Below are 21,185 nucleotides of genomic sequence, written 5' to 3' on the forward strand. Positions count from 1 at the left end.
AGGCAAACCATCAATGAAATAGAAAACATGGAAAGTTGTATTATTAGCGTATGTTTAAGTTTTGGAAGGGGACTCATGTTAACTCGATAGAAAATTATTGCTTATGAAACATTGCCTTGAGCAGTTTAGTTTGAAAGAGTTCAAGAATTTCCCTATTTTACAAAGAGCTGGCAACATTGATGTATATCAGTATGTTTCCAACAATATATTTGCATTAGGGAAAAAACAATGTATTTATGCAAAAGTATTAATTCTATTCAAGAAAACAAGGTGTAGATGAATCCATTGATAGATAAGTATCTGTTCTATTATGCAAGCATCTACTGGTGGTTCTGATCAAATAAATTACAAATGGGTATTAAGTGATCAAATTTTGATGAAAACCAATAACAAAAAAGTACAGTAGAGATTATATGCCAATGCTGATGTAACTCTTCATGCAGCTACTGACATGGCTAAAGGGAATGAACATTTTGTTCAAGGGATTAGAGATGAGCCTAAATTAGGTGCTGGGTCACAGCACGGAAACCGCACTCCTTAGTGTGACTGAACACCTCCGGGCCATCCTGGATTCTGGGCAGACAGCAGCACTGATCTTGTTAGACCTCAGTGCTGCCTTCGATACGGTTTCACATGAGGTCCTGCTTCACCGATTGGAGATGGCAGGGGTTGTAGGACAAGCCCTGGTGTGGTTCAAAGCGTTTCTGACTGGTAGATCCTTCCGGGTCTCCACCCCTCCGTTTTTGTCCACAGAGCGAGGCATTGAGCAGGGTGTGCCCCAGGGCTCCACGCTCAGCCCTACACTTTTTAATCTGTACGTTCAGCCACTGGCTGAGGTCGCTAAACGATGGGACCTGTCTATAGTCTCATACGCGGACGACACTCAGCTAGTGGTGATGCTGAGTGACGAAGCCGGGGTAAATGCGCACAACTTTAAACAAGGCCTTACTGCAGTAACTACATGGATGACAGCCAATTACCTCCAGCTTAATGCCGATAAGACCGAGGTGCTGTTAGTTGGCAAAGAAGTCTCAGCTTGGGGCACTGAATGGTGGCCGAACATTCTCGGCAATCCCCCGGAACCCAAAAGCGAAGTTAAAAACCTTGGAGTCTGGCTTGATTCCTCGCTGAGCTTCGTCACACACATGAAGAAAGTCGCCGCCACGTGCTTCGGAATTCTGCGGAATCTTAAGCCAGTACTGAAATTCTTTGACCCCCCTACGTGCCAGCTCGTGGTGCAGTCCGCCATTCTTTCCCGGTTAGACTACGCAAGCTCTCTGTTTCTGGGGGCCAACCAGACTGAGAAGGGGCGTTTACAACGTGTTCAGAATGCAGCTGACCGGGCTTCCCCGGTTTTAATCAGTGACCAACACCCTTCTAAAGCTCTACTGGCTTCCTGTGGAGAAGAGAATTCATTTTAAGACCTTATGTCTTGCTTTTAAGATTTTGAAAAATGCCTCACCACCCATGCTATGTCCCTTAATGACTATGTATACTCCTCGGAGAGCCCTCAGATCAGAAGGACAGTCTCTGGCTACGGTTCCGCGAATAAAGCATGCCCGGATGGGAGGACGCTCCTTCCGGTACTTGGCCGCAAAACTCTGGAATGCATACCATCACAGATACGTGGCTTACATGACCTCCTGGCCTTTAGAAAGGCAATCAAGACTCACCTCTTCTGTTAGGGCTGGTTACGTTATGCTCTCATGTCCATCGGCGGCGTTTGCCCTTTTCTTCTCTTGATAAGCGCCGGGACGCCCCTTTGCTGGGCAGCCGTGCGCTATATAAAAACTTATAACATAACATAACATAATACCATATCCAAGACAAGTTATGATGGTTGGTTTAAGAAAAACACCAGTATATGGGCGGAAACAAAAAAGCCTTGTAATCTGCTACATGTGTGGTAGTCCCACTCATTTAGACAACTCCAAAAATGATTGTGCTCTTCAATAAATGTGTTCAAAATGGGGAACAAAGAACATAATGATATTATGGAGGAACTCCAGTTTCAGAACAGTGAACTTAGTAATGGAAGATGATGCCAAAATTGTTTTCTGAACTAACGACACAACTGCCAATACTGGACTCACTTGATTTCTAATAACCAAAGATCTGTTATGAACAAAACATATCAGTCTGATGTAACATTTGTTACTAGTTTATTTAAATGATTTTTTTCAAAAGATTTCTTATTTTTTCAAAAGACTTTCTTGTGCATATCTCAAATTTAAATTGTTTTCTGGGCAGTGTTGTGATCCTAATATACTTGAGTGTGGGGGAAAGAAATGAAATTGAAAAGATAAAGTCTTCCTTCTTGTGTGATAAAAGTGTATGGTAAACCTATTATTGTGTTTGTATATTCACGTTCTTGATTTACCATTCTGAGAAGAGAAGTGGTAGATACACATTGGGTAAATTAAACATTGAACTCGCCTGGCGGTCACATTGATCTGAAGATCATTTTGGATATTTCTGGTATGATTTAGATTTTTCTGGTAGGAATACCTGAGAGAAAGTGTATGTTTCTGAGCATGGTCAGTTTTTCTTACACTGACCTCATCAAGAATAGGATCACAGAGCTAATCCTCCTGTTTTCATTTTAAATGCTACAAGTTCAAAAGTGATCGAACGAAACGCTTCTGCTACTCCAGAGTTGGATGAGGTTATGGCTAATGTGAAAGAACAGTTTGGTCCAAGATCCAGTGAGACGCTGAGAACATTTTAATATTTTAGCATCACATTGTTTTGAAAGAAAATACAATACCTGTAAAACACGGAGTAAGAAATGTACCTCTTACATACAAATATAAATTTAAGGAAATGTTGGTGGGCCAGTATAAGAAAAATATAATTGAAGCCCTAGAGACTTAACCATGAATATCACAAAGTGTCAGGAGATTTAAGACTAAGCATGGGCGAATTTTGCGAATTCACGAATTTGCGGATTTGCGAATTCGCAAACCGCAAAATTCACGAATTTGCAGATTTTTATATTTTTGTTTGTTCGCGGGGCGCTTTGCGTGTTCGCGGGGCGTTTTGGCATGTTCGCGGGGCGCTTTGCGTGTTCGCCGTTTTTTTTTGGGCGAGACCGTGATGCGCCCTCTGGTTCATCACTGCCACCCTCTCATTTTTTATGCCCTTCTGCCCTCTGTACCACTCGTTTTTGTGCCTTTCTGCCCTCTGCCCCACTCGTGTTTGTGCCCTTTTGCCCTCTGCCCCACTCGTTTTTGTGGTCTTCTGCCCTCTGCCCCAATCGTTTCTGCCCTCTGTCCCACTCGTTTTTGTGCTCTTATGCCCTCTGCCCAACTCGTTTTTGTGGTCTTCTGCCCTCTGCCCCACTCGTTTCTGCCCCCTGTCCCACTCGTTTTTGTGCTCTTCTGCCCTCTGCCCATCTCGTTTTTGTGGTCTTCTGCCCCACTCGTTTCTGCTCTCTGCCCAACTCGTTTTTGTGGTCTTCTGCCCTCTGCCCCACTCGGGGGGGGGGGGGGGTCTTCTGTGCGAGTTCAAGTGCCTCTTGTGTGTATAAATGGTCAGAGACCGATCAGAGCAGCAGATGAAGAGAAAGAAGCTCCTGGTCACAGGAACAGCACGGGGATTGCGCTCGTGAAAGTTAAGGATGCAAAGGCCTCTATCCAGCATCACAGCTGATTTTCGACGGTAGATTTCGGAAGAAGGCACACCTTCCCAGCCTCGACGACGCTCACGATTGTTTTTGGGCTGATGAATGCGTCACTGAATTGAGCTTCAACTAGTTCCAGCGACTATGTGTGTGTTACTATGCAATCGCGCCCAATGGCGCAGGGGTCCCTTGAGTGAGCTGTCCATCATAGTGGGTAAACGGCGGGAAGACTGTGCACACCGCGAGTGTGTGGGCAGGGCTTCCATGCGAGTTCACATGCCTCTTGTGTGTATAAAAGGTCAGAGAAAGATCAGAGCAGCAGATGAAGAGAAAGAAGCTCCTGGTCACAGGAACAGCACGGGGATTGCGCTCGTGAAAGTTAAGGATGCAAAGGCCTCTATCCAGCATCACGGCTGATTTCCGACGGTAGATTTGGGAAGGAAGCAAACCTGCCCAGCCTCCTCAACGCTCACGATTGTTTTTGGGCTGATGAATGCGTCACTGAATTGAGCTTCAACTAGTTCCAGCGACCATGTGTGTTACTATGCAATCGTGCCGAAGGGCGCAGGGGTCCCTTGAGTGAGCTGTCCATCATAGTGGGTAAATGGCGGGAAGATTGTCCACACCACGAGTGTGTGGGCAGGGCCAAACGGGCGGGGCTTCCATGCGAGTTCACATGCCTCTTGTCTGTATAAAAGGCCAAATAAAGATCAGAGCAGCAGATGAAGAGAAAGAAGCTCCTGGTCACAGGAACAGCACGGGGATTGCGCTCGTGAAAGTCAAGGATGCAAAGGCCTCTATCCAGCATCACAGCTGATTTTCGACGGTAGATTTGGGAAGGAAGCACACCTGCCCAGCCTCCTCAACGGTCACGATTGTTTTTGGGCTGATGAATGTGTCACTGAATTGAGCTTCAACTAGTTCCAGCGACCATGTGTGTGTTACTATGCAATCGCACCGATGTGCGCAGGGGTCCCTTGAGTGAGCTGTCCATCATCCTGTAACTATTTTAGGATGGCGCCGGCAAGCTGCCAGCGCCATCCTAAAATAGTTACTAAATTAGCTTCATCAGGAAGCATTAATAGATAAAATAAAGCAGGTGCTCGAGCACCTGCTTTATTTTATCTATTAGTGCTTCCTGTTGAAGCTAACTTAGTAACTATTTTAGGATGGCGCTGGCAGCTTGCCGGCGTCATCCTAAAATAGTTACAACAACTTTAAGCTTGAAGGCTTGAACTTTTGCCCCCCGGATCCGCCGCTCGCGGATTTGCGGATTTTCGCTAAATTCGCGGGAGTTCGCGGATTGCGAATTTACCGAAAATCCGCGAGCGGAACGATTTTGTGCTCATGCTTATTTAAGACATTGTATAGACCAATGGAGACTTAATGAAGAAATTTGGATAGACTCTCACCCATTCCCCAATTTACATGAAATCGTATTTACATTGATCTGGGTCTCGATTTTCATTATATGTTAGATCTAGCCAGCCAATGCATAAAATCAAATTGCTTTTTAAAAGGATTTCAAGTATTTGATGACGTTTATCACATTAGAATATATGTTTTTTTAATTGTAGGATGCCTTTTGGTTTGGACAGTGCAGCCTCAGTTTCCCAAGATTAATGTAGAAGACCTTAGAAGGAATTCCAGGTCTATGGCTTTTCAGAAAGATATCCTGATTTTTGTAAAAGGTCTTCTGGAACATGAGAGGAATTTATCTTATGTTTTAATGGCTCTTCAGAAAAGAGTTGTCACTATCGAAATTTAACTTTTGCAAATAGGAAGTAGAATACCTAGGGCACATGATCAGTAACACTATATAAAGTTTAAGACTTTTCATGTGAAGCTATACTAAAAGTACTTCTGCCGACTACAAAAGAATAACTTGTAACTTTCCATGGTTTGACGCAATTCTTTTCTTAGTTCATGCAGACTTATGCTATCAATGTGAAACCATTGAAGTGTCGCCCTGGGAAAAACGTTCAATTTATTTGGGGTGGGAGTCAGTGAGGCTTCTGTATATTGAAGAATAAGACCGTCCATACCCCTTGCTTGAATTCTTTCAATGTGTCATACCTATAGATTGAAGAAGCTGTGGTTTAATGCAGGATAATGGCAAAGATCACTGGTTAATGCCATATGGAAACAGAACACTGAGAGAAACTAACAAAAAAATATTACTCTGAAACTTTAAGGGTGTTACTGGCATGTGTATGGAGAGCAAACCACAACAGAATGTGTTTGTAGGATACAAAATGTATCATGAAACCAGACCACAAACCTTTAGTTAACATGTTAGTACCCACAAGAGGAAGTACTCTGACCGCTATGTTAGCAAGACTTGCATCAAAATTGCTTGCTCTCCAGTGCCAAAACGAGTATGTTACAGGTAAAAGTAATGTACGTCCTGATTGTATGTTTAGGCTACCTACCATTTAAATGGGCCTATTACTAATGAGTCCAAGAAATATGAAGTTGCCCCTACTTGTTCTGTGTGAGTATGTTGGAGTAAAGTAGTGGAGGTGTTGGTGTGATATCAAAGAGGTGTGGTTTAATCAAGAAGAAAAAGATTGCATATTGGTGGTAGTGCAAGAGTATGCGGGAAAAGGTTGGCCCTTTGAATGTGATATATTGGGTGAACTTAAAAGTTTCTTCAAAATATGAGATAAACTGGCTACTGAAAATGGCCTTCCACTTATGGTGGATAAAATCATTCCTCTTTTCAATTTAAGAATGAAAACAAGGTATTTTGCTCTTGTGGGCTATATGCATGGGGATGTCAGGAACCAGAAGACATTTGCATGAATACTTCTGGTGGCCTGGTTTGGATGGAATGGTTGATAAACAGGTGAGACTGTGTAAACAATGTTATGGCAATGCACAGTAATAAGTCAGCTAAAACTATTGTTGTTAAGTCTAGTCCTGTAGAATTGCCTGAAGGTCCATGGAGGAAGTTGGGCATTAATATTGTTGGTTCATTCTCTATTGTCCGGAACAGTAGTCACATGGGATAGTAGTCGTGGACTATTTTTCTGAATAGCTAGAAGTTTGATGGGTTATTAAAGTTACATTGGTGAATATTGTAGAATTTTTAGAGTTGTTCTGCATTGATGCTATTCCAGAAGTCAATGTGTCAGACAATAGCTCACAATTGTTTAGCTCTCGGATTAAATGTTTCTTTAACAGATGTGGGTGGGATAAGCAAAAAGGACCTCTGTCTCAGAGATTCAACAGAGTGATTCAAGATTTCATTCAGATAGGGACCAAGGGTGATAGTAACTGGAGGAAAGCTTTGCAAGCTATTCTAGTTACCTTTAGAACTGTCCCCAAGTTCTCTCCTCTGTAACTCCTTTTCAACTCCTTTCGGCGCCCAAGCCAGGTTTCAGATTGGTGCCTTTGTGGTTAAATGATATGTGTGGAAAAAATTCACAAATTCATTATCGCAGCATGAGGAATGCTGTACAGATGTACAAGCACCACATGTGAGGAAGGGAGATTGGGTGCCGCTAAAATGTGATACTGATTCCAGGAAAGGATCAGCATGATGATCTGATCCTGTTCAGGTTATCAATATGTCCCAGAATGCTGTGAGAGTATGTGGTGGTGGTGTAGGAAATTTAGTAGGGTTTCACTGTGAATGGGAAATCTGCATGACCCACAAGTACCTATTTGCAAGAAGAGTTCAATGATGCAAAAAGGATATCATTGTGTGTTTGGATTTGTCTGAACCAGAAGTTCAATTTGAATCTTCCTAACCAGGGGGATTTTCCAATGTGATAACACTGTCTGAATTATCAAGGTGGCATGTCAAGGGCTCAGAACTCTCTAGTAATGCACAGAATGTCGGGAAGAGTTTTTATTAACGAGATGCCATTTCAAGTTACATGATTGTGTTTTGAGTTAGAAGATCGTCCATTTACTTTTCATATGTATTTTCACTTTAAAGTCTTGAGTTCATTCTTTTATTTTTGACTATACTGTTATTCCTACTTTTGTAAAATATAGTACATTCGTACCAATCCTCTTTCTTTGCTTCCTTTTGAGGAGGGAACCTTGTTTTAACTTATGCGCATGATGCATGTCTCGTGCGGGGTGTCATATGATAAGGAATGTTCTGAGGTGGTGATAGTTGGAGGATGAGAATCTACTGTCTGGGCCATAGCCATCTCAGAAGTGGAGCTTCGATTGTGTAAACTGTTAAACTTGAATATTGTATCTTTATTTATGCAAGAGTCACTGAAATACCTTTATTGTTGCATGCTACACATATGACAAGCACAAATGCTTTTTACTGTACCCATCACCCCCTTGTACAAATGAAAACTACCTACAGTTTATCTCTTTTCTCACTATGCTGTAGGCAATATAGCCAAGTTATTCTACACTGCATTACTTTGTAGCAAGTATTGCTGTTATGAAGTAAAGGTTCGGCAATGCAAATCACTTTTATCGATTACGGAGCTTCAGTAGTACTCCAGCCTCACCATAGTTATCTGTCAGTTACCCGATATTCAGAATATCAAATTAAAGTCCAGTATCAGTAAAAGGTAATAGAGGCCTATGCATAGGATGTGCACATTGTCTGCATGTGATGTTGTGGGTGTATTAGATGCTTCTTCGATCTACCACACCATGAACCAACAACTGAGGCAACTAGGGTCTTGAGAGTTATTAATGGCACTATATGACGCCTCCCTAGATGCTCCATGTTTGGAAACGCTGCTGATCAAGGGAACAAGCATTTACGTCACCTGTTTGAAGTGGACCTTCACATCCCACTGCTGAATTACACCACTCCGATTACTGAATTGTATGTGAGAACCCATTATACTCTGACCTGCCTCCATCCTGCATCTCTGGACATTCCCTCTTAAGTTGCTGGAGTCTTCTGTCATATTTATGCTGCCGCCCCCAGTACCCACCGTACTTAGGTTCATGGCCCTGCTGCTAAAAGGCTACTAATATTTGATAGAGTGGTATGGTTCCTGGGCTGGTTTTCCAGAAATAGACACCATGCCTACGGTCAACCTGGAGACTCGAATGAGGATATTTTCAGCAATGCTCATGTGTTCTCAGAGAGCATTTCACATGTGCAGCTGTTAACACAGCCAAGAAGAACTCACCAAGTTGTATCATTACTTGCTGCTTTGAGCTTCAGTAGTCCAGACAGGATCTCATGATGGCAAGGAAGGATGGTCTGTACTCCTGCATGGGCAACACGGTCCACATTTTCGTTAGCTTCCGTCAAGAAACTAATTGCCGAAGAAAGTTGTTTCCTTCCCTGAGGCCAACTGTGAGAACATTGGACATCTGCTTTGGTCTGCTTCATCCACTATCATGAACATCACAGTAGATAGCAAATACAATTTAAAGTTTACATTTAATTGCAAAAAAAGTATAAATACATTCTAAATGTATTCATTAACATTTGCAACCAAATGACCAAGCACCTTTCCAAGTTTGAACTCCACTAATTGCAGTTATGTCACAAAAGGAGATACAATATATCATTCCTACATTGTACAACTGATCAAATTTGCTCAATCCATAACCTGCAATTGCAAATATATGTGTTTCTTTTATGCCCATGCAGAATTTACTATGCTGATGATGAACAAAAAGCCAGATTTAGACAGATTCAATACAGGACCAAAAGGCCAAAATATCATGTGGCTAGATATTTTGTTTAATATATATATAATATTAACCAAGTAGGAGCTCTGGTGCCGCAAACCATATATGAACTAACTTAGAGGAGTTAATTTGCAATCCATTTTGTTACATGTTGTTGTAATAATTGCTTTCCACTAAGTACACTGAACACAGGTGGATTGAGTTAGATTCAAGATGTAGGACTTCTATTAGTTTCTCTTTACCAACCTTGGGGAAATCTTACTAAAGACTATCACCCAGATAAACGTTATAGTTGTGCACTATGAGACTATGAATAGAACACAACAGAGCAAGAAAATATGCTACCAGATCGGGGGGTACTCAAAGTGGAACATGAAATATCGATGGAGTCAATGGATTTCGTTAACATGCAACACTCTCTTTTCTAAGTGTCCCCTGAGACTTTATCAAGAAGCTTGGTTTGCAAGGTATTGAAATTATCTGCAGACACTGGCCTACTTGACATATGTATTCTTTATAAAGACAGGTTTAAAAGAACATACATGTTCTGAATTTGGTAATTGATGAGGTTGACAGCTACCCAAACTTTTTAGCAATGCTGTAAAACATTTCGGTCTGTTATTTCTGTAGATAAGTGTTGAAGAGGATTGTAATTCTCCAGATAAAAGCATCAGTTGAGTCCAAAAATCCCTTGAGTAGAATCATTATTGTGTATTGTTGGTTGTAAGGGAATTGGGCATATCTTTATTATCAAATAATGCTGATACCTGTGTTCTTTCACAACAAGAACACCAAACACTATTTATCCGATTCCCCTAGTTCCAGAAGTGACTGCCAAATAGAGACAATTCAAGACTGCCATGATTCTCTTACTGCCTGTGGTAATGGTAGTTTCTGTAACTACTTCAGCGGTCTATTAAGGGTCACACTTTTTTGCCTGGTTCTTATAGAACAAAATCTCCCACCCCACTATGCCATCACTGAGCTTCACTAACTGGATCCCTATTTAATGCAGTATGGCATCTAAATATTCTTAAGAAATATATGAATATCCTAAGAGTTCAGATTCCCTTCCACTGGCTCTTCCTTCGTGTTTAAGTGGCAGGGCTCTGCATTTGGTGCTTAAAGAAACAGGAGGACCTCGGGAACTTGCCAAGAAGGGAGAGTACTACCTTTATTTGACCAAATCCGCCTTTCAGTTTTCTTCTCTTAAATTATAAATGGCCTCCTTTACTGCTTACAAAAATGTTGTACACATGCATCTTTTCTCACCTTCCTTGTGGCCAAAGTTGTCATGGAGGGGTCTTAAGGAAGTCTTATGTCTGCATTTTTATAACCAAAAATACGAAAGGAAACGTTGTTTCTTATAGGCATTCATTTTTTTAGGGGGGGGGGTCTCAAATTAGAAAGCGTATTGTAAAAAATTAGATGGATGTTTACGTGGAGGTATTCTGATGTCCAAGTTGGAGACCTAGGATGATTAAGTGTAGGCAACTTTTCTATTCAAAGTCTGCTCCGTTTTGTTCAGTTAATGTCTTCTATCTCATGCAATATCTGTCGGTGAGAAATGTTTAATGTCAAAATATTGATCGTCTGTACAAAGGAGGATATGAATCTCACTCAGGACATCTCAGTAGAATGTGCCTGTCTAATCTATCCTCCGTCGGTCATCAGAAATATTTCAATACTGGGTGCCATGCTTAAAATTATTTTTGGGTGAGGAATTGATTAACTCCATTCCTAAAAAAGTAGACATTCATTTGTGTTTTTAAAGTATTAATACTTCCGTGCTCAAACAATGCGGAGTTAATTCGTTTGTGAACAGTCAGTAGGAACCACTTAGTGAAAGTCTGCTATGACAATGTTTTAAAAATGCAAAAGCCTATTCATTTTTCTCACATTATCTGGATGCAGCCCAAGTCGTCAGACTTCTTCTGAATTTGTATGATAAAGTGTAGGTGCCAGCCTATGGTATGCTACACTCGAACCGTATTTGAACATTACCTCCTTGTGAGGTGTTGCCTGTATTTTTTTACATTGCATACTTGGTGAGCTGAACACAGTAGGGTGTTCAATTATTAGCAGGTTTTGCTTGGTATTGTGTGACGTAACAGCTGTTAGAATGAGTCTCCCTTACCTCTAAAAGTTTGTATTTTATCCTAGGAGAATCTCATCTTTTGCTTGTTGGCGACCCAGGCACCGGAAAATCACAATTTCTTAAGTATGCTGCAAAAATTACACCAAGATCGGTCCTCACTGCTGGCATTGGATCCACAAGTGCAGGTATTTAATTGAGTAAAAAAAAATAGAAGCAAACTTCTTGCTATGATGGGTGCAGAGTGTTTATGCTACATGTAAATTATTTGGACAGTATTGTTTTCTTAGCACAGCATATCTAACTTTCAGTACCAAAAATAATTTTTTGAAAAGCCTAGACTTTTGATGGGGTACGGGGTGGGTGTGTACAAGTAAAATGAAACAACATCACTATATTTTCCTGGTTGAACAACTGTAAGTGTCAGCCCCTTAGTCATTAACAATTGTTGTGGTCATATCCCTCCACCAAAGAAGTACAAATCTAATTGTCACGCAGTCGACCTCACAGAGATCTGGTCTGATGACCGCTCTTCCTTGGTTGTCAATAACTCCTATCTCAAGACCACATAAACATCCTTAGAAATAGCAAGGAAAAGAGAAGGAGTGAGCATTAGGTCTACCTGTGGAACATTGCCCAGTGGCCTGGTTCAAATCAGTCCTTCAAACACTTAATGGGTACATGACCAACATGCAAATGCCTTTATATGTAAATGGAGTAGTTCCTACACCCAAATCTCTTGGCAAACTACTGCTCAATTTAGAGCCTACAAAACCTAAGGAAATCATGGAAGGAGTTGTTTCTAGAAAACTCCGAGATTACTACCTCCTCTATGAAAAAGAGATTGGATTCAGATCCTCTAGTTGCATGGAATCGGTCTAGACCAACATTGGACAGAAAAATCATTAACAAAGATTAAATAACGGTCTTAATACTCCTTAGTCTCTGCAACTTTCCACATGGTGGGGCATGTAATCCTCTATTGGTTGGAAAGCTGGACAGGGCTGGCTGGATCTTCCCTGGATACAGTTTTCATCTAGCCATTCACAGAATATGAAGTTTGGTGCAGTGGAACGGTCTTCCTGACTAATGTTATGCTATGTACCCAAGTGTTTACTTCCTTGCCTCGCTCTTAGCTGTTATATAAATCTACATACTCCCTTGGTGCAGCTAATGGAACCCCAGAGAGTGAGATTTTAAGTTTACACCTATGACACCCAAATCACTTAAGACACTGAAAAGCAGACTGCAGTCCTGCGCTTGTATTCACTCTCGCCACTTCATGAAGGAGCGCTTTCTGCGCATGAATAGAGCTAAAACAGATACCTGGATTGGGAATAACAAACCTCTGTATTCTGTTTGGCCTCAGAACATTCCCATGTACTTCAACAGAGATTACAAACTTGGGACTCCTCTTTGAAGTCAGCCTCTTCTTTATGTCTCAAGTCAAGGCTGTAGCAAAATGTGTCAACATTCAGCTGCCCATCCTACAGACAATTTTCCTGCTACTCCAAACCAACAACTTAGTGGAGCTTCCAAGGCTTGTGGTCTTGGTATGGTGTGATAATTACCATGTCATCTCGTCTGAGATCATAAAGTACCTAATTGAAAGCTTCAAAGACTTAAATACCATGTAGCCAGAGTATGTCTGAACCGTAGCAATCTCAAATACATTTCTCCATCTCTAAAAGCTCTACAGTGGCTCTCAGAGAAAGCAAAGATCAGGTTCACGGACCTCTGCACGGTCTACAAAGTGAAATGAGGGTAAAGACGGAATTACCTAGGCCCAGTTCCGCCCAATTACATACAGCCAAAAAAGTTCCATTCAGTCACTGCACATGCCCTAACCCAACTCACTTTCAAATGGTTAAAGCCTGGCTGGAAATCCTTTGGGGACTAGAGTCCCAAACTTTAGAATGCTTTGAAACCTCTTGAGCGCTGAACCAAACTAGATGCTCTTTAGAAAGCGATTGAAAATCAAGCTCATCAAACCTGCCTATAACTGACTGTAGGCACAAAACAGGTTGCAATGAAGATGTTGTACAAGGTCTCACCTTCAGATTAGACTATAAAATGCCTTCACCTTATGGACTTAGTTTATAAATAAGACCCTTCGCCCTCTGAAATAACCGCAAAGAGACATGCAATGTAATGCAAAACTTTCAAATGATTAAATAAAAAAGAATATTCTCTTGAGATGGCATCAGCATATTTCAAGTTATGTCGCACTTTCCATATGTAATGGGGAGCTCATTTATGATATTTTGTGCATAATATTTGCAATTACTGTCCAAAATGTTTCAAACTTTGAATAGACTTCTAAATGTGTATACATGCTTGAAGAACTATTATGAAACTACATAATCCGCACTATCTTGGCTGCAGTACTAACATTAAAAGACCCAATTTACCCTTGCGGGCTCGTGCTGATAATCGATTATAAAAAGTGTGCCAACAAGGGAATTTGTTCTATTAGAATCAATCACAGATTATAGACTTGTAAGTTATTCACATCTAGAAGTCTATCCAACAAAATTGGTATCTGTCCACTATTATTTGAGTCTCTCTATTCAAGACAAAGAAACAAATCAGAATGAAAATAATGTGCTACACGGGATGTTTGTTTTATGAAAAAAATTGATTATATTTATGTATTTTCAAGGGTACAGTTCAATATTTAAAATTGATTATACAAAGCTTTTCAAATAATTTTTTTCCTCTTTACCTTTGCTGCTTGCTTAGTTAGGGTTAAAAATCAAAGCTATTTTGTCATCCTAAGTGTGCTAGGTGATAAAGAAAATATGCATTACATATTGCACATCAAAGCCAAATATAAGGAAGTATGAAAAAGGAAATTATCAACCTCTTTAGCTAACACAAAAAACCTGGTGCCAGGTTCAACAAATTCACACCTACAAAGAGGCATGTCTTGAAGCCCACAGCATGCAATGAAACGTAGCTGAAAACAGTAAGTTAAACACAGCCTTCACCCCCATCTCTTATACCATAGGGGCCCTTGACCCAAATCCTTAGTGCTTTCATCTGGACCATATCTAAACACCTAGATGCTGCTGCTTTCCGTCATGTAAAAATGTGTGGACTGTGAGAGGTCCCATTGCACCAGTTATTGGGGTAGTAGCCTCTCAAAGATAGAAAAAGCTAGCTGAGTATTGACAACTCTGTAGAATAACATTGTCCTGGAGAGCAGAATCTTCCAAGCTGATGATTTAAGCAACCACGCTTGAAGAATGTGGAACCACCTCATAAGGAGTCCTCCATCTTGGAGTTGGTGCTTTTTTGTCTTAGGAGTCAAATGGAAAAAACTAAGTAAATTAACAAGGACCCATTAGAAAGACAGAGCACAAGGTGGTAAAACCCTATGCAGTGAAAAGTAATAAAATGTATGGAAGGAGTAAAAGTACTGTTTGGTGAGCTCTGAATAGAGATAAAATAAAGACACACAAACAACAATTAGGTTTCTAAGCAATGACGCTTGCACAGGCTTAAGCAGTGGAGACTGAAAAATGAGGCATATGATGGCGAGCGGGGCAATTTAGGTTTTGCAACATGACACACCAGCCATATGAAACACCATAGAGAAATTCCTTTAACCCTAGCATGTTTCATTAGGATAGAGATCACTCTGAAAACATTACTCCCTGCTCCTCCTTCACAAATGGCGATAATGTAGATAGTCTGCCAAATAGGTTTGTAGTGTGCCTCCCATCCCAGAGTGCTTTCTTAAGGCTTCGCCATATCTTTGTTTATTGACCCTAAGTAAGCTCTCTGTCCATCAGAGGATCCCATTTGTCCTTGTAGGGGTGAGTTTTATCAAATGTTGTATCTATCAGGAGTTGGTACGATGCAGGAATGTTTCACTTATCCCCAGTAGCTTTGCACATAAAGTTCTCCACAGGCGTGAGTTCTATAATGCTTGTCACCTCAATGGAGGGCTTTTATGCCCAGTGTCAGACCTGTGTATAGTGTATTATCTCCATTTCATTGAGACAGAATTCTCTTTTACAATCCATGAAGGATTTACTGTGACCCCTACTAAACACATCACTGAGCATGTGACAGTCACCCTCTCACCAGCTGTCGAATGGGCCCGGCATCAGTGCAGTAGTAAATGAAGGATTAAAATGCACAGGGGCGTGGAGGGAGAGATATATATATAGTTAACTTCAGTTGTTTGTTCACCTCATCCAAGACATTAGTGTTGTCCTTGTGGATGACCAAGTTATACATTAGGCAGTCTGTCCTGTCGGGATTTCATATCCAGTCCCACAGTGAGGGTCCTGACTCTGCCCTATTGATATGCACTCATATTTTCTCAGATTCTTGCGGATTCCAGTCTGCTAGGACTGTCAACTGCTCTGCTAATAGGTGCGCATATTCAGAAGAGCAAGCTCTCTTCTTTCTCTTGGTCTGCACAATACTGTATATGCAACTTTAGGTCTCCTCCCTCCTCAGATGTATTTCTAAATAGTACTCTTGAGATTATCAAAGGTGGTCAGAGGCACCAACAGAGGTCGGAAACAGAAACAGCCTAGGAAAAACATTAATTTTGATGCTATTCTTTTTGTCCAGCCAGGACAGAGTTAGATCGGCCACCATCGTAGGCTTCCTCATATTTCTGTTATGAGAGGTAGGAGGTTACGTTTGCACAAATCCGTAACTGCTGATGATAATTTGATCCCCAGATAGGTAATTTCTCCCGTAGCCCACTGCAAACTTGAATGTTCCTTAATTGTATTAATCAAGGCTACGTCTTTAAGGAGTGGGGCAGGGTTGGATAAGGGAATTGCCCTCATCTCAGACTGTATAATCAAAGAAAGCAATGGGTTGTTGACTATGACAGTCAGTCCTGTGAATATGTGGGGGAAAAAGATATGATCTCACTGCCACGCTGTTCCCTCTAGACATCGCAAAGACTTGTATTTAAATGTCTTTGAGAAACCCCATCACGTGTGCCCGTTCAATTTTACTCGGAGAAGAGTTCCAGACTATGCTGAAGTCTCCCTCTGCAAACTCGGCCATGGTGTCTACCACCTCGCAGAGCAAGGTGAACTGACCCGTGTTCTTGTTGTATACTGTTATTATCATAACATTCCTCCCCGCTAGTAATCAACATAAGGTACCTACCTACCCTCCTTATCTCTTTTGAAATCCACTGAAATGAATGGAAGACATTTATGGAGAAAAAGAGCCACCCCGGTGTGTCGTTTGTCATTGGTGTATAAAACTTTTGCAAATATTGCCTATTTTGGAGTCTAGCCTCTGTTTCTTTAAATGAGGTTCTTGGGGGGCTACCATATCTAATTTTACTCTTCCTATGTAATGACAGGATTTTGCGCTTTTAAATTAGGAATTCAATCCCTTAATATTCAAGGTTCGTGCTTTCACCAGACAGTGGAGTGGAACAGAAGTAAGATCCAAATGGGCACCTGTAAAACACTCCCTTTATTAAGCCCCCAACAAAATAACTCAACTTGGAAACTGAATCAAAAGGATAGCATAGAAAAAGCGTCTGACAGTGCTGTGAATAAACCCTACATGTGGGTTTGAAGCCCCCTTGTCTACTGCCTCTACTTCCAGGGGGCATTTTGCGCACTGATTGCAGGGCAGTCTGTGTATTTTTTGTCTCTATTTCCTACACAGAGAGTTCTTTATGAAGTCATGGTTTCTGGTTTCTTTGGCGAAAGTCTAGTTTAAATTAGTTATTTAATGCTCCTGGTAGATTGTTCCTCTCCATCGCTGGGGGTGCGGTGCGTGCCATTTAGAGCTCAAGGAGGCCTCTCCCCTCTGGGCCTGGATTCGATGGCCCTGCCACGAATCCAGACTCTCCTCTGTAAGCTGAAGCCCCGGAATGCTGGCTGCAACATGCATGTTTCACATGTGGTGAGACTTGGTGTTTAATTCAAAAGCAAATCCAAAGGGGAAGAGCCATTTGTATCGCATTTTATGGTATTTAAGGTCGTTTTTGAGAAATGAAAGAATTGCTGCCTTCTGGCAAGTGTAAAGGTGGCAATGTCTTAAACAAGCATTTGCAATGCAATCGGTCCCGCCTTTGGGACCTTATATGTATTTAGCTATGCAGCAAATTAGCCTGGCTGGTGAAACATCTACTGTTCTTTAACATGGAGGAAACGTAATCACCCAACTGCGTGACACTCCAGGTATGGGAACACATGGAAAGAAATATTGCCTTTCAGCGGGAAATGGTATAGTCCAAAGCTCTGTTTTTAATAAGTCCTTCGGTGGTCATATCACTAAAAATACAAGATTTGAAAAAAATATTATTGTCTACGGGTGCTCGTTGAAGACAGTTTCTACAGACTGGAATCTAGAGAATGCTAAAGTGATTCTGGTATTTTACTGACCTCTTCTGGTTGTTTTCTATCAAGAAAGTTAAATCAAGGCAGTTGCCAGAAAATTTTTAAAAAAGAAAGTCCTGCAGCAGAATGCAACTCTGGTATTTTACTGACCTCTGCTGGTCGTTTTCTATCAAGACAGTTAAATAGAGGCAGTTGAACAGACAAAAAGTCCCTAAGCGGAAGTAGATAAGTCCTAGGGCTGATCTGCAGAGCCCACAAAGTACATACACATATAAGTATATACTAAAGTACATACAAGAGGCCTCGAATGCTCGACCTAAAAAGGGCTCAATCCTAGCCCTCAAATCATATTTGATCATGTTCTCTTGTCACCCTCTAAACTTTCTCTTTGGTTTGCAAATTCTGAAATGTCGCTAGCATTTCTTGAGGTCTGTTTGAGTAAGTGGAAGGTCTGGATCCCACTCTGTCTAGTGTGATGCTTTCTGATTCTGTCCTCGGCAGCATGACAGAGAGCCTATCACAAAAGTTTCTATACTTGCGCCTTCCCTAAGGTGTTGTATTCAAATGTTGTCTCTTTGAGCCCGGTTTACAAGGTCCTCCAGTTTCCGGGTGATCTCTTCTTTTTGGGCAACTGTGGTGTTACAACTGTCCTCCAGGTCGGCACTCCTCTCTCTTAGTGAGTTGATCTTCCCTTCCACTTCAACCATGTCAGTCCCGGATGAATGAGTATCTCTCTGGAGTACTGCAATTTGTTTCTCCCAAGTCTGTGGGAGAAACAGGTGTGGCTGTGAGTTCTTTGATTAAATCATTTTTGAGTTCTTTCTGAAGTTTGGCCTTAAAGGACTGGAGACTGGCCAGGAGATCTGTTTTGGTTAAGGCCATGTTGGGCATTGCATCTTTCTCTCAGTGCACATATCGTTTGCTGTCTTAGAGGGGTTCTCTCATTGGTGTCTAGTTTATTTGAAGAACCTCTTTAGCTTTCCTTGAGTGTGCTCCTTGGGAGCACACAATTCAAGGAGCCCTCCGTAGCTTCCCTCTCAGGCGCTACTATGCTTTGTCTATCAGTTCAGGAGTTGTCTGTCCACCTTTAAGAAGCCCCCGGTGTGTCCATACTTTTTTACCAGGCACATATATTCATATCACCACGGTGTGACTGGTATTACCTCTCTCTGTCCATAAACTCTGTATAATCCATGCAAGTCAGCATACCCTCTGCCCTTTTGCTCATTCAGCAGTCATAGAGCCATCAATGCTTTTCTGGCACCATCATGAAATATGATCATGAGTGAGGATTTCAAATTGTCAGGGCTCTTCTAATTCCTTAGGCCCTCATTTCCTCACTTAGTCTGACCATGTAGTATATCAAATTCACCTCACTGCTGGGGGTGTCCCTTCCCCCACCAGGAGCGTGAAGGTGGCTCTCCTCCCGTCTTTATAGTAGGTGCTCCATTTTCATCGACTGCCCTCAGGGTAACATCTCACTAAGGGGGGGTTCATCAGATCCAGACCCTCCGTTGATGTCCTCACGTTGCTGGCAGGAACTCTCCCCAGACATCTTATCACTCATCCCTGCCGCTGTCGACTCAAATTCAGCTCAATGTCTTGGGGTTGCCTCAGTGCTTCACCTCTCTGTCCTGAGTAGGAGGACGCCCTCCCTTGCTAGTTCTTGCCAATACCTTTTTCCCCCAAGGGGTCATGGATTGTCACCATCTTGTAGTTCATGGATGTCCAGGGCATAGCAATCCCAGCACGGCTCTTGCAGCCGCCATCTTTGATCTCTTTTAGTCCCAGGGGTTGTTCTGGATAACATGGATTCTTTAACCGTCGAAGAGCCATATGAGGTGTGGGGGGCTGGGACCCTATTTTCCTGCTCTACCATGTCCGTGAGGAGCAATTTCTGTACTGTCATACATATGCCTATGGGAGACCACCACGCAGCTAGGTCAAAGAGCCTCTTGTGCTGCATCGAGACTCCGCCTCAATTGGAAGGGTTTTACTTGTCACAAGGGGTTATTTTTGCAGGTCGAATTTCTGTTTTTTACACTGCTACAGACAGGCTACATAGGGTAGGCCTGAAGCCATATTTGCACTACCATTGTAGTAGATGGCACAATCGGTGTTGCAGTCTACAAATGTCATTTTAACTTCCAGGCCCTGGGTGCATTTTCTACAACATATACTTGGCACTTATAGGCAAGTTAAATGATCCAATCAGGAATAAGCCAATTAAACCATGTTTAATGGAGTAGCACAGGCACTGCAGTACTGGCAAGCATGGGTAAAGTGCTCAGAGTTCAAAACCCTGCAGAAATGTAGGGCCCATCTAAAAGTGAAAAATCTGAGTTGACCACGCAAAAAGGTGGATTTTCTATACTCTTCATCCTTGCCCAATCGAAGTTGGTGCTTTGTTTTGTTTATGTAAAACTGATACTGCACATCTTGGGGCCTACAAACTTTAAAAGATGCTGCTGATACTACCTTAGAGAGAAAGTGAAAAGAGTGGATTGGTTACTTTATGCTTCATTTATCACTAAGAAACATAATTACCTGTTTTAGGTTCCCTCTTGCACTCAGGTAATTTAGTCTTTTTGCATATTCCTCATATCCTGTTCTTCACTGCTATAGTGCTGGGAATTTTATTCCATCAGCCTCATGGCATCTAGACTTCCTTTCAATTAAACCCGGAGCACTTAAAGCCATACCAAACAAGAGATGCCCACATGCAGGGATAACCCCACCTGTACCATGCTCCCTATGATCAACTTGGCGTTCATGCTTCTGTTCCTTTTCTGTGGCTGGATGACATGCAGTCAAACATGGAGCAGAGGGCTACATGAGCAGATCATGTTACTGAGTAAAAGAGTTACTTGGGTGAGTTCCTTGCACGTAAATCGTAGTTCAAGGTACTCCCCGTTGATACCTGTGGGGAAGGGTCCCAAGCAAGGTCTGAAGAAGCAGCAGTGTGATCCTTAGTGTGAACCAGTGTGAACCTCGCCAATCTCGGACTCAAACAACTTGTTGACACCCCCACCCACTATGCCGGGCACACGCTCGACCCAATCTTCACCTCCAACAAGCACATCTCCTTCAATCACACCACAGCTCTCCATTGGACGGACCACAGCTGCGTTCACTTCTACTACAAAAAGACTACCACCCACAACCAATTCCCCGCAGAAACTGGAACAAAATCACCACCGACCAGCTCTTCACATCGCTTCACCAAAACCCGCCTACCAAATCATCAGACCCAAACCAAGCAGCCACCAACCTCACACAATGGATCAACCGCAGCGCTGACGAATTAGCACCCTTGAAAAACCATCAAATCAAGCAAAGTAGCAAAAAAGCCCCCATGTTCAATGATGACCTAAAGAAATCCAAGAAGATCTGTCGCACCCTCGAGAAAGCCTGGCGAAAAAACCCAACCACTGACAACCTAGCTACCTTCAAGAACGCCACCCGCAAACGCCACCAACTGATCCGATTCACAAAG

At 42.0% G+C, this 21,185-nt stretch overlaps 1 protein-coding gene across 3 annotated transcripts in view; it reads left to right on the forward strand.

The window, feature by feature from the left end:
• Nucleotides 1-21,185, forward strand: part of MCM9 (minichromosome maintenance 9 homologous recombination repair factor) — a 352,109-nt gene that overhangs the window by 122,479 nt on the left and 208,445 nt on the right. For all 3 annotated transcript variants that reach the window (XM_078648476.1, XM_078648477.1, XM_078648478.1), the window contains one exon: nt 11,420-11,539. In XM_078648476.1, coding sequence (XP_078504602.1) covers nt 11,420-11,539 — 120 coding nt within the window. The remainder of the gene's footprint in view (nt 1-11,419; nt 11,540-21,185) is intronic.

The sequence above is a fragment of the Lissotriton helveticus genome, chromosome 6 (genome assembly GCF_964261635.1).
Source record: "Lissotriton helveticus chromosome 6, aLisHel1.1, whole genome shotgun sequence".
Classification (NCBI taxonomy): domain Eukaryota; kingdom Metazoa; phylum Chordata; class Amphibia; order Caudata; family Salamandridae; genus Lissotriton; species Lissotriton helveticus.